Source organism: Pteropus medius, unplaced genomic scaffold (genome assembly GCF_902729225.1).
Source record: "Pteropus medius unplaced genomic scaffold, Ma_sr-lr_union100, whole genome shotgun sequence".
Classification (NCBI taxonomy): domain Eukaryota; kingdom Metazoa; phylum Chordata; class Mammalia; order Chiroptera; family Pteropodidae; genus Pteropus; species Pteropus medius.
This window is the reverse complement of record NW_024342648.1, coordinates 113,949-126,960: the sequence shown is the minus strand read 5'-3', so window position 1 is coordinate 126,960 and position 13,012 is coordinate 113,949. Positions and strand designations below refer to the sequence as shown.

General features: G+C 59.0%; 1 protein-coding gene across 1 annotated transcript; it reads right to left on the bottom strand.

Annotated features, from left to right (window-relative positions):
• Positions 1 to 7,261: 7,261 nt before the first annotated feature.
• LOC120605872 (extracellular matrix protein 2-like) lies at positions 7,262 to 13,006 on the bottom strand. Its single transcript, XM_039866923.1, has 8 exons — positions 12,990 to 13,006; positions 12,328 to 12,612; positions 11,913 to 12,028; positions 11,353 to 11,485; positions 10,956 to 11,113; positions 10,389 to 10,528; positions 8,074 to 8,400; positions 7,262 to 7,589 (listed from the first exon to the last, which is right to left on the bottom strand). Exons 2-8 carry the CDS (start codon positions 12,455 to 12,457, stop codon positions 7,409 to 7,411), a joined length of 1,185 nt encoding a protein of 394 aa, XP_039722857.1. The 5' UTR covers positions 12,458 to 12,612; positions 12,990 to 13,006; the 3' UTR covers positions 7,262 to 7,408.
• Between the last annotated feature and the right edge of the window lie 6 nt (positions 13,007 to 13,012).

The following is a 13,012-nucleotide window of genomic DNA, read 5'->3' as shown; positions in this document are numbered from 1 at the left end:
AACATGGTTGAGGTCTGAGGGTCCCGCCCACCTGGCCAGCTGTCATTCAGTCAGTCATTTGGTGCTCGGCACAGGGCTGTCAAGCAGTGGGGTCTAGAAGGTTCTGCCTGGTGGAGAGGCTGGGCCCAAGCTGTCTTCCTGTGCACCAGCATCAGTTCAAGGCTCTCGGCCAGGACTCGGAATACATGGTGGCCTGACCGAGCTGTGGTGCCTGTCTGTAAGAAGCTTTCAGGCTGGGCCACGGAGAAGGGAGACATGGGAAAATCAGGGTCCAGGTTGGGAGCTCTGACTTCCTCTTGTTTTCATGGGGAAGGCAGTTGCAGATGCTTGGGACCCAGAGACTGGCGAGAAGACATGCCCTTCCAGAGTCGGTTTGTCTGCTTGTTTGCTTATGTTTTTTTTTTCTTATTTATTGGAGACATATTCCAATATCTCTGGCAGTAAAAAGACTAACATCATGAAGCCCATGTAGCCTTTCCAAGCTTCAGCATCCCAAGTCATGGCGGTAGACGGAGAAAGAGGGTCCAAAACATGCAGAAAATAGTGTGTCCCTCGAAGAAGCCTGTTGCAGAAGGCCAACAATTGTACGATTCCCCATGAAATGTCCAGAATAGGCACATCTATAGGGACAGAGAGTGGATGACTTGTTTCTTAAGGCTGGGGGAATGGGGGACGGAGGGGTGACAGCTGAAGGCATGAGTTTTCTTTTTCAGGTGATGAAATGTTCTAAAATTGACTGTGGTGACGTTGCACATTCTGTGAATATACTAAATAGAAACCACCGAATCGTACGTTTTAAAAAGGTGAATTTTATAGTATGTGAATTATATCTCAATAAAGCCGTTTAAGAAAAGAAAAAAACACGTACGACATGTCCATTGCCCAAGGAGCCCACTTGTTCTCGTGTCCCCAGCCAGCTCTGCACTGCTCTGGTGGCTGGGATTCCAAGAACCGTCACTCAGGGCCTTGGCCTTCAGGAGTCCCAGTCGGGGCGGAAAGAACACTGATAGAGAGGTCGGGGCTTCACTGGGGAAAGCTCACTCTGGGGCCTCTGGGGATGGGCTCTGGGCTCCATGGGGAGGGGACTGGGATGCTCTCGTTTCTTGCCTCCCCAGGGCCCCACACAGCGCCAGCCAGAAGCTCAGGGATTCTTCCTGGAGGTGACTTGGAGCAGAGTAGCAAAGAGAGACGTTGGCGGTAAAAGGTAGAGCGCACAGCAAGGTGCAGAGAGTGTAGGGAGCAGCCGGGAGAGTGTCACCGCAATTAGGCGGGGAGGCCTGTGGTGAACCAGCCTCAGTCTCCCCTGCACAGTGCTCACCGTCCACTGTCAGCCTGCCGTGTTCCTGGAGGGAACTCGAGGGTGGTGATAAGACAATATCCTGCACAGGGCACATATGATCCTTGGAGCTTTTCCCGTAGTTGGGGGATGCATCTGGGGCAATATTTCTGTAAATACGGTTCTTGTGCCTGGAAGGCTCTTGTGTCTGTGGTTTGCAGTCTGCAATAAGGCATAACTGCACGCCCGGCCCAAGGCCCACTGAGTCACTCGGCCTGACCCTCTAATTTGGGGGCCACTCCCAGACCAGCCAGGCAGCACCTCAGTCCTGGGCCTCCCCTCCTCTGCCCCTCCCTTTCCCTAGGCTCTCTCTGCAGCAAAGGAACAACCTAGCCCCAGCTGAAGCGCGCTGGGAACAGCACATCCTTGCTGGCTAGCAGGAGCAGCGGCCTCCTGCCCTCTGGCCTCCCAGGGCTGGGAGGAGGCAGCGGGAGGCAGGGGAGGGCAGGCATGGGGGGCAAGACAGGAAGGAAGGGAAGGCATTTCCTGAGGCCCCAGGCTCTGGAGAAAAAGGAGGCCTGTGCGCAGCTGTCTGAGCTCCAGAGAACGAGTGGCAGGACTGCCTGGCCCGAGTCATGGGGAGGGCAGGGGGTGTGGGAGAAAGAACCCAGCCCCCATCAGCATGAGCCCGAGGGTACAAAGACCCTCTCCCAGCATGCTGTGAACAGGAACACCATCGAATAGGACTCCAAAGTCCCAGACTGGACACTTACCCCAAAGGCCCGCAGAGGTCTGGGTGATCCTGTTGGCACCAGTCTGCCTCTCGGCCCGGAACTTCCCACGAGACCCTCAGGAGTCAAGAACTTGACCTGAGAAGGAGCCTGGTGGCTGGTTCAGGCTTCCCAGAAAAGCTCCCAGGCCACACTGCTGGCTGGTTGCTGGCTCACAGCAGCCAGCCCTCACCTAGTTCTTGTTGGGTCACTGCTGCCCCAGCCCACCTCCCAGTGCCCAGCCCAGGGCCCCAGAGTGCCCCGCAGGTGCTTGAAGGTAGTTGGGGGCAAGGGCAGGGAGCTGAGAGTAGGGTGGGGGGTAAGGCTAGCGAGCAGCTGTGGGGGGTGCCTCAGGCAGGGCAATCTAAGCCAGTTGCCGCCCTGTAGGCCTGTGTGTGGAGAAGGGCCTGGAGTCAGCTGCAGCCCGTCCCTCCACAGCTGGCTTACAGCTGTTCATGCCCTGGCTTCAAAGCTAGAGGGGGAAGCCCAGGAGAGAAGCAGGGCACCCAGAGGGCAAGCCACTGGTCCTCATTAGGCACAAAAGCCCGCCTTTGGTGCGAGTCCCTGGAGGGCAGAGCCTGGGAGCCTGGGAGGTGGTCTGGTGGGCAGGGATCCCAGGGGTTCGAAGGGGGCCCCTACAGAGGTAGCGGCAGTGAGGGCTCCCCCTGAGCTCCAGCCTAGCCAGCTGCTGGCTCCATGAACCTCTGGGGCCTGGGAAGAGCAGCCAGCCTGGAGGTTTGGGGGCCCTTTGCCAGCCTCTTTCTGGGACCTTTCTGGCCTCCCTGCCTTGCTGGCTCCCTGCCCGCTCCTGCCTCCGCACATTGCCCCCTCTGTCTGTTCTATCTGACTCCCCACTGCTTTCCTGAGTCTTCCCCGTGCCTCTCTGTCCCATCCCGTCCTTCAGTCAGTCTTGATTTTCACTGTTCTCCACCCCCGGGAGTGCACATGCTGCTGGACCAGAAGCAAGGAAGCATGTGCAGAAGTATGATGGTGACCAAATGTGATGAGCGCTTGGAAGGAAATAGCGCAGACTTAGGTAATGGCATGGGATGGGGGCGCAGAGAGGGCTTCTAGGAGGAGGCGGCTCTCCAGTGGCACCCAGGGGCTGCCTTTGAGCCGTTCCCTGGAGTGCTCACACAGGGCTCTGGCAAAGCCAGCCCAGCGTGAGGAATCTTGCCCAAGGGAGCCCCCTTACATCCCAGCCTCCAGGATGAATCCCCAAGCAGGGACACATTGCACACACATCAAGGTCACTTCTTGAGCAAGCGACCTTGCCTGCAACTCAGCTGAGATCTCTGAAAGGGTCCTCGAGGCTCCCAGGCACTATGGCCCCTGAACCCAATGTGGCACCCCCAAGTCCACAGCCTTGAGTGGGTCTCACTCAGAGCTTATAGGTTTTATCTATCCACAATCTCCGCACCCTCAGGTGCTGGGCAGGGGAGGGTGAGAGCCAGGACCGCCGTCATCGGGGGGCAGCCCTGCCTACCTTGCACATCCCTTGATGCCAGAGTTGGGACATCCGGGAACCCCAAGGCAGCATGCATAACTCGTGCTCAGGCGGACCCTCTGGGTGCAGGGGTCCTGGGACCATTCCCCACAAGGCTTGTGCTAACAGGCCCAAGAGGAGCCAAGCTGCTGCAGAGTGGGCTGAGTCTCCACTATCTGGAAGCTTCCCAGTGCTGATGACTGAGGTGTGGCCCATGAAAGCTGGCACTCTGTATGCCAGAGCTTTTTTTGACCTTCCCCTGAGGACATAATCACACAGTGGCTCTCTGCCCTGGGCTGTCAGGGCTGTAATTTCAGGGCCCAAAGGGGGCTCCGTGGAGGCCGGCCTGTGACTAGCTATCTTTAGAGAGGCACGGTCTGGGTTGTGGCCAGACTAGGGAAGGTGGACAGGGGCTGTGCCACGGGGAGGCATCTGTGGGCTGCCTGCAAAACCTGCGAGGCACAGAGAAGCCATGAAGCACTCTGGGAGAGGCCAGCCCCCAAGAGCAGTGGTCGAATTTACCTGCTGCCTGCAGGGCCAGGGGGCTCTGGTGAGGGTAGTGGGTGAGGGCAGGTACAGGAGAGGGGACCGGGCGGCCAGTGTCTCTTGGCCTGGGTGGCTGCCACGGTGGGGGAGGCACGGCATAGGGCCTAGGGCATAACACGCCAGACACATCCTTTGCCTTCTTCTGCTCCCTATGCTCCTTTCCTGGGCCTGCATCTCCTGGATCCAGAGGCTGGACCCAAGCTCATGGGGTATGAGGCAGGAGGTAGGCATGGAATCAGATTGCAGGAGGCTAGGCAGAGACGCCAGCAAAGGAGTAGGTGGCTGGGTCTCGAGTGGGGATGCCGGGGACAGAGGAGTAGGTAGATTAAGAGAATTTGGAGGCTGATGAGCAGAGCTCTGGGTGTGTGGCTGGGAGTGAGTAGTCAGAAGTGCAAGATTCCACCAAGATCCCTGAGAGGAGACGTCAGTCCAGCCCTAGGGGGTGCAATACTGCTTCCTGTCCCCATTCTGTGTGTTCCCCTCTCAGTCCCCACTGTCCCACTGTCCTTACCCTCAGTCCCACTCCCACCACCTCCTACTCCTGTCTCAGTCCGGGGACTGAAGAGTGTCTTGCTTCTTGCCATCTGTACCTATCACCTGTACTCTGTTGTCACCATCATTACGATCATCACTACGGTGTTCCCCTAGATGCCCTCCGACAGAGCTAGCTCTTGCCCTGAAGGGGAGCACAGTACCCAGCACCATACAGGTGTGAGTGGAGGATATGGGGTGAAGAGGAGGCAGGCACAAAGTGGCAGGTAGGTTAGGTCCTGCCACCAGATATTCGCTGCACTGTACTTGCTCTCCAGGCTAGGGATCTGTCTGGGATGTCCCTGGCTGGGCTGCTGACCAGCCCTTCTCACTGGGGGCACACTGTGCTGCCCCGGCCACCTCCCTGCTAAGACTGAAGTCCCCAGCCTCCAACTGCTGGCACCCCCAGCCCTGAGCTCATGGCACTCCCGAGGAATTTTCTGGGTTGAAGAGAGAACTCTCACTGTAGTCATGCCCGCTTCGCTGGAGAGCCCCACCTAACAGCAGCAGGGGGCTATAAAGGCCTGGTCCCCTTGCTCCAACTCAGGACCACCTCAGCTCCAGAGCACTGGTGGGGTTTGGCTGGGCCTGCATCATTATTGGAGGCCAGCTTCTCCCTGGGCCCACTCCTGTTCATTTTCTTACCTCCCCCAGGTGGTGGCCAGGAGACCTCCCAGTAAACTTCCCGCACACTAATCCTTATCTCAGACAGTTGGCTGCTTAGGAACCTGATGGCAGGTGCCCACTGGGGGCTCTGCCAGTCTGCAATGCCTTGAGCCAAGGTCCCCTCAGGGTGGTCACCAAAGGATCGGCCTCTGGGCCTGGGTTCAGCCCACCTGACAGCAGCCCCAAGGGCCTAGCATCTTCTTATCTGAGAAGTGGAGCTAACCAGGCCACCACTTGTGGGCTGCCTGCTCTTCCATCCCTTGCCCTCCTCCATCCTGTACCCGCTCCCGGCAGCCATGTCACCCTGCCCGTTTCCTCCAGGCCCTCTGGCCTCATCTGCTCAGTGGTGGTCAGAGCAGGGAGAAGGAGGGGATTCACCCAGCCTGACATTCCTGTGCGTCCCAGGGCCTGACCTCTGTGACAATTGGGAGGGAGGCAGCTGGGGGCTGACTGGAGCATGAGGGGAAGGGAAGAGGGGTCGTGAGAGCTGGGAAAACAGCAGGCTTCCTCATGGGGGCCAGCGCCTCAAGGGCGGCTGACCTCTGACCCAGCCCAAACAGGAAGTGCCATATCTGTGGGCCCAGGCCCGGGAGGAGAAGGAATGCAGCGATGAGTCCAAAGCAAACACTCCGCCAGCTTCCCAGGCCTTTCCCTGCCCCCTTCCAGAGTCTGGCCCTCTCTCTGCTGAGAACTGGGGGAAGTGGGGTGGGGTGGGGGTGGGGAGAATGGCTACAGAATGGGACCCAAGACTTCAACCAGAGGCAGTGGCAGCGCAGGGTCTCTGCAGTGGGCACTTGGTGCCCTTCCTCCTTCACTCTGCCCTCATCCAGCAGCACTGAAGGCTGCGGCCAGTCCCGCTCCTACTGTATCGTCTGTTCCTATCACTTGGTTATCTCCCTCCGCATCACCGTGAGGACCCCACTCCTAGGGTAGGGGCTGCGCCTGCCATGCTCCTGGCTGGTTGTGGCCCCTTGTCCCTCGCCCTCCCCAGCACCAGGCATGGTGGCATCATGAGCTGTCAAGGCTGACCCAGTGACCCCACCCTAGTCCTGGTGGCTCCCTCACACAGGCGGGGCAACTGCTCCAGTGATGTCATGGGACTCCGCAGACCCTGTGTCCCCACCCAGCACAGCTGGCTGTCTTATCCTCAGGGCTCGGCAAGGCCGAGCCCTCACAGCTGGCTCATGTCTGCGTCTGCCTCTCCCACCAGGCAGACAGTCAGCAACTCTGGCCAGGGGGGCGGTCGCCGCTGAGTCCACGGGCCGGGCCTCCCACAGACCAAGCCCTCCCTCCCCAAGAGTTGTGGAGAGGATGCTGCTCCCCACCCTTCCCTGGCACCAGGTCACACAAGGGCACATCTGGGTCCCACATCCTTGGGTGCCTGTGCCTGACCATGAAGGCTGTGGGGAGAGGCCCTGGGGACCCATAAGCTACCCCAGGGATGAGTGTGCACTGGGAACGGGGGAACCAGGATGAGGGCCCTGGGACATGGAATAGGAGAAGAAGGAGAGGCAAGGTGCCCCTGGCTTGGGTGTAGGTGTGGGTGTTGGTGGCTCCAGGATAAAGGACCAGCACAGGGGGTCTCCACGTTAGCCTGCTCTGCCAGCCAAGCTCACCTCTTTTTGTCCATGCCCCAGACAGGGATGCTTCCTGGATGACAGGTACTGATGCTGCTCTGAGCAACTGAGCCTGGCACCCAGATGGCTTAGTGACTTTAGGATCCTGGCCAGGGCAGGTGGGAGTGGGGAGGCTATTGGAGAAGCTGTGGAACCAGATACTCTTAACCCCTGCTGATGAAGAGTGTCCAGGATGTGGGCCCTAGGGACCCCATGCACAATGGAGATTCAGTGTGTGTATGTGGCTTCAATCCAGAAGGGAGGAAGCGAGGCTAGTGGAGGCCATGGGCTTGAATGAGACACATTTATTATGTTCAAGTCCACACCAGCACCACACCCCACTGGGCCATTTACTAAGTGAAGGGGCCTCAATAGTCAACGGGAAGTAGGGCCTTCTGAAGAATCAGGGTGTTCTAGATCTTTCTCTCAGTAGTGCAAAGATCAAATAAAACTGGGCCTGAGCTCTCCCCCACCGGTCCCAAAGGAGCAGGGGGCCCGGAACTCTGGCAGGATGGGGCTAGGAGCCCTCCTCCTCCCCCTGCTGGGGCTGGAGGACCACACTGTGGTAGGCCCGGATGCAGGAGAAGGCCGTGGGTGGGATGCGGCGCCTGTCGATGAGGTTGTTCTCCAAGTGCGTGGAGATGAGTTTGGAGTCCCGGGCCACTCGCGTGTCACAGATGGAATTCAGGGGCACATGTCTGTGGAGTGGGGATGACAGGGCCGAACAGAGGAGAAAAGACCCCAGAAAGGAGAGGCAGGCATCATGAAAGAGTAGAGAAAGAAAGGGCCTCAAAATGAGGGGACAATGAAACCGCCTCGCAGAGACCGGACCCAGGGCGGAGGGCAGGCAGGTGGCTTAGCCCTTGTTGCTCCGGAGCCCTCCCCCCTTCCCGTTGCCCACACCCTGCCCAGATTCTGCCGTCTGTTGCCCTCTACCTTGGCACCTCAGGCTTACCAGCCACTGGGCGCAGCTTCCCATCACACAAACCAAGATGGATAGATGGGAGCAGTGAAGGATTCCCCCACAGTCCCACCCTCTGAGGTTGAAGGTGAGGAGTCTACAGGCCAGGCCTCCCCGGCCCACCTGGCAAGCGGGACTTCGTGGCCTCGGCCACCCCTTCATCCCCTGGCTGGCAGGGAAGGGGGTGAGACAGCAGGACGGGTGCAGGCGGGCAGCCCTACCTGATCTTGTTGTGGCTCAGGCGCAGCACCTGCAGCCCTCTGAGGCCCAGGAGGCCCCGCGGGATGGCCTGCAGCTCATTGTGATCCAACAGCAGCTCGGCCAGGGAGGCATGCAGGCCTAGGAAGGACACGCTGTGGATGCCATCGGCACGCAGGCTGTTGTGGGACAGGTGCAGAAACTCTAGGCCTGGCTTCATGTGCGCGAACACGTAGCCAGGGATGCGCTCAATGTGGTTGTGGTGCAGCGTCAGGCGCCGGAGGCCCCGTGGCAGAAAGGAGGGCACGTGCACCAGCCGGTTGTGAGACAGGTCAAGGGTCTCCAGCTTCCTGTGGGGCACACAGGTGCGGGGTGAGCTGATGGCCCCCAGCTGTAAACACAGCAACAGCTGGAGCTCAAATGGAGGTCACTGGTCTACACCCAAGAGGACAGTGAGGATTCGTCCCCAGACGGAAGACACAATCGGAGCTACACCTGACAAAGAAAGTGTAAATGGAGGTGTCTGTGATCTGGGAAAAGAGCGGAAGACCTGGGGGCAGTCGAATTGTCACTTGTCTTCCTCACTTAGGCCCTACTTTGCCCTTCTTTGGCCTCACAGCCTTTTTCTCTCACCCATACACTACACTCTCTCGTCCTCTTCCTGCCTCGCCCAGGCTAAGCAGAACACAGATGGGGAGGACGGAGAGAAAAATAAGGCTCTCAGAGGGGACCCCGAGGGATCGGAAAGGCAAGAGGTGAAGCTGAGGCCTCTGTGAGCCCAGGTCCCTCCACGGTAGACGAGGACAAAGTCTGGGCAGGGAGAAGCAGGAGCAGAGGGTGATGATGCTTCTAGAAAGAGTCAGAGCAGGGAAAGTGGCTTCGCTCTGTGACATCCCTCAGCACCTGCAGGTGAGGTCAGCCTTTTGGCCTTGGGGCCCTTGCTGTCCTCAGCCCACAGAGCTGGGGGCTTCGTTGCTTCCTAAGCCTGGGGATCCAGTAGCCCCCTCCCCTTGTACCGTCCAGAGAAAAACTGGGTGGTGATGACCCGGGCTTGACTGGCCACCAGCCCCCTGCCCAGGCCCCGCGGCAGGAGTGGAATAGCAGCTGGGTGGCCCCTCCCTAGGCTGCTGTCTGCTTTCCTTTGCCCCCTTGGCAAGAGGGTGGAGGAAAAAGGAATAATTAAACCCAAACATCTTGGTAACTTTTTCCTGGAACACGAGAATGCAGGGCGGGAGGCTCTCTGGTCCCTGGGATGGCAGGTCGAACTATCTGTCGACCTCTGTCGGTCTCCCCCACAACCTGCTCCCTCGGTGGTGTCAGACCCCAAGGATTATATCTCCCCAGCCCTCCTGCTGCTCCTCGGACCACATCCTGACTCCTTAGGCAGTGCCTTTAAGGACCAGATCTCCTCCTGGACCCCTCCCGCCAACACCCCCACCCAGCTGTCCAAACCAGATCATGGGGACTTATTCTGGAATCTTCCTGTAGCGGGGTGAATAGTGGCCCCCAAAAGATACGTCTACCCAGAAACTGTGACTATGACCTTATTTGGCAAAAGGATCTTTGCATATGTAACGAAGTTAAGGATCTTGAGATGACATCATCTTGGATTACCCTGGTGGGCCCTAAATACAATGACAAGTGTCCTTATAAGAGAGAGCAGGGTGACATAGACATGGGAGAAGCCATGTGAACACAGAGGCAGAGACTGGAGTGATGCGGCCCTGAGCCGAGGAACACCTGGGCCTACCAGAAGCTAGAGCCTTTGGAAGGAGCATGGCCCTGATGACACCCTGATTTTGGACCTCTGGCCTCCAGAACTGTGAGAATCAATCTCTGTGGCTTTAACCTGCCTAGTTTGTAGTATTTTCTTACAGCCACCCCAGGACACTCATGTACTTCTTTCCCAAGCCACGCCATCTCTTCCATGCCCCTTCCTGCCCCTGGTGCCTCCAAGCTAAACCCAGCACCAGGCCAGCTTTTACTACTCATGTTGCCCCTCAGCACTTCCCAAGTGAGCTTCCTGGGTACCTGCAGGGCAAGTTAGGCATGGGCAGGGGAAGAAGTTTTTATGGCCTTAGGGATTCTGACAAGTGGGAGGGACAGGGAAATCTTGGAGTAGCAGGACGTAGCTGAGGGCCCAGGCCACCCCGATCCATGGCTGGAGAGACAGGTGACTCGGGTAACATACCTAAGGCCGAGCCCAAGAAACAGGAACAGCCCTCTCTGCCCTCTCGCCTTACTCTCTGGGTTTCTTTGCGCACGTCTTCTCTTTCTGGCCTCCAGGTGTCCCCTGGGATGAAGTTTGGGTGGTGCCAGGGCGGGTGGTGGCACTTACGGAAGATCGATCCAAGCTCGGGGTGCCAGCCGGTCCTCCTGGAGCCGGTTATTGCTGAGCACCAACACGCTGAGGCTGTGGCTGCGGTTCAGCGCGCCCTCTGTCACCTCCTCAATTACGTTGGCACCCAGGTGCAGCTCCTAGGGTCAGAGCTCAGAGTGAAGAGCCCATCTGCCACTCCCTGGTGGCCTAGCCCTGCTCCCTGGCCCCTTCCACCTGGCCCCATCTGTGGTACTCAGGTGCCGCTGTCTCTGCTCCTCTTGGGACCATGGTTATCTGTTCAAAGAATCTCAGTGACACCTGCCAGCCATGCCATGGTGTCTCAGGGCCCCCCAAGACACAGCCCCAGCAAGTACCGCCAAGCACAAGGGGACCGTGTGGCCCAGAGCAGGCATGGTCCTTGCTCAGGGACATCCAGTGGGTCCAGGACAGTCCTCAAGGCCCAACTCTGGGCTTTAGGAAGGTTAGGTCGGGCAGAGGAGAGACCTTCGGTGCTGAGGCCTCGTGGCTTTATCTGGTCATTCGACCACAACGTTGACTTTCCCAGCCTCGGGGCTCCCAGCTCACTTGCAGGGAGGCTGGCAGGCCAGGTGGGATGGTCCGCAGCTGGTTCCGGTCGAGCCTCAGGTAGAGCAGGCTGCGTAGAGGCCGGAAGGCCAGGGGGGAGATGTTCCCGTCATGTAGCTTGTTCCCTTCCACCTCCAGCGTCAGCAGCTGGCTGAGCCCTGCGGGGTGCGCGGCCAGAGGGGCGCCTGAGCCCATTGCAGAGCTCTGAAGGCCCACTGGGAACTAACTGCTATAGCTTTCTTAGAGACCAAAGCCACTTTCCCAGGCTGGCGCTCCCTTCCCTGCCCTCCAGTCAGGCTGCCCTTGGCATACCCTCCCCTCGCCCAAAACTTTCCAAGGACTTCCTGGCTGCTCAGGCCTGGCCCCTTTGGTCCCTGCCCCTGGGGCATGCCCGAACCCCGAAAGCTGCTGTGCTGCAGGCCTTGCAGGAGGTTGTCGTTGAGTTTGAGCTCCTGCAGAGAGGCGGGCAAGGCTGGCACTGTGGAAAGTGAGTTCCCATCCAGGTTCAGCCGCTTTAGCCGTGTCAGATTCTGGAAGTTAGGAGAAGAGGTGGTTAGGGACTGTGGTTCTCTGCAGGCCAGGGCTGGGCCTTCAGATCTAGGCCTTCTGGATGCGGCTTTGGGCTCATCCTGCCCATGGGGCACCCTCATTGGTTTGCATCATGACTTCTTAGTTCCCACTTGGACCAGGCCTGTCTGGGGGATCCCAGAACCCTCTTAGTTTCTCCCAGCATTGCTGCTCCCTCATGGGGCCCAAGGATCTGTGCTGATCTCCACCCTTCCAGCCATAGGCCTTGTCATCCCAAATCATCCAAGCCTGCCGTGCTGCGTACTTTACACAGTGCTTCCTTCAGACCTTATCTTCCAGGCAGGATGGGGCGAGGAGCAATGGATTCCTGGGGCCATTTTGGACTGGCCCAGGCCTCCTGGGAGAGCAGGTGGAGGGGCTGCTGCGCACCTTGAAGGCATTGGGGTGCAGGCCTCGGGCATCCAGCTTGTTCTTGCTCAGGTCCAGCCACTCCAGGTTGGGCAGACCCAGGAATGTGTGGGCCGAGATCCTGGCAATTTCGTTCTCTGTGCACACACATGGGGCAGCCATATTCCATGCCCCTTTGTCCCCCTCCCCTCTGCCATTCTGTACCTCCCCCATGTAGGCCAGCAATGACACACTCCTTGAAGGAGCTGGTTCTTCTGGCTGTCCCAAGTCAGGGCATCTTATCACTGACAACCAGGGCGCATGGGAAGGTGAACCATTTTCGGGACATGGTGGGGTGGCGGCCACAGTGGCCAAGGACCCACTGGGAGGGGAGCTTGGGTGTGTGGCCATCTCACCCCTGCTGCAGAGGTGCATGTTGAGGAGAAGGGCCGCCCACCTGCCAAGTAGAACGTGGTCAGACCAGGGTCAGTCAGGACAGGGACGTGTTTCATCTTGACGTTGCTGCATGCAATGGCCGCCTGGGCCAAGAGGCATGAGGCTGGCAGGGAGGGCATGGCCTGCTCCATGGTGCCCAGGTCTGCAGGCCCACGCCCATGCCCTCGCTTACTTCCAGGCCTTTTCCGCCCATGACCTGTGGTCTCCCAGGTGCTGCTGCCACCTTGGCCTTGGCTGCGGTCCTTCTTTTGATGCCGGCCCCCCGGGCCAGGTCGGTGGGAGGCCCCTGGAGGATGAGATGCAGCCCCAGCCTGGTCACATAGCAACAGGGTTCAGAGGAGGGGCAGGGCCTTGCTTGGGGCCCCTAAACCTGACAGCGATTCAGTCAGCTGGGATAGAACACAAAGCCACTGAGCCTGCTTCCCTGGGCACCAAGGGCAAAGGCCCAAATGAGGGCCCTGGGGATCGGGAAGGGGACCTGCCATGGAGAGCTCCCCTCCTGCCCCACACACAAAGGTGTTAGGCTTGGGCACATTGAGAGCGGGGTGGAGTGTGAGTGGCTGGAGATGATGGTGTGATTGGTAGAGGTAGGACCAAGCCTCGGACTCTTCAGACTCACACACAGCCCCGTCACCCCCACAGCCTGTCCTAGCTGGTCCTCACCTTTGGGGAGCCTCCTGGACTTC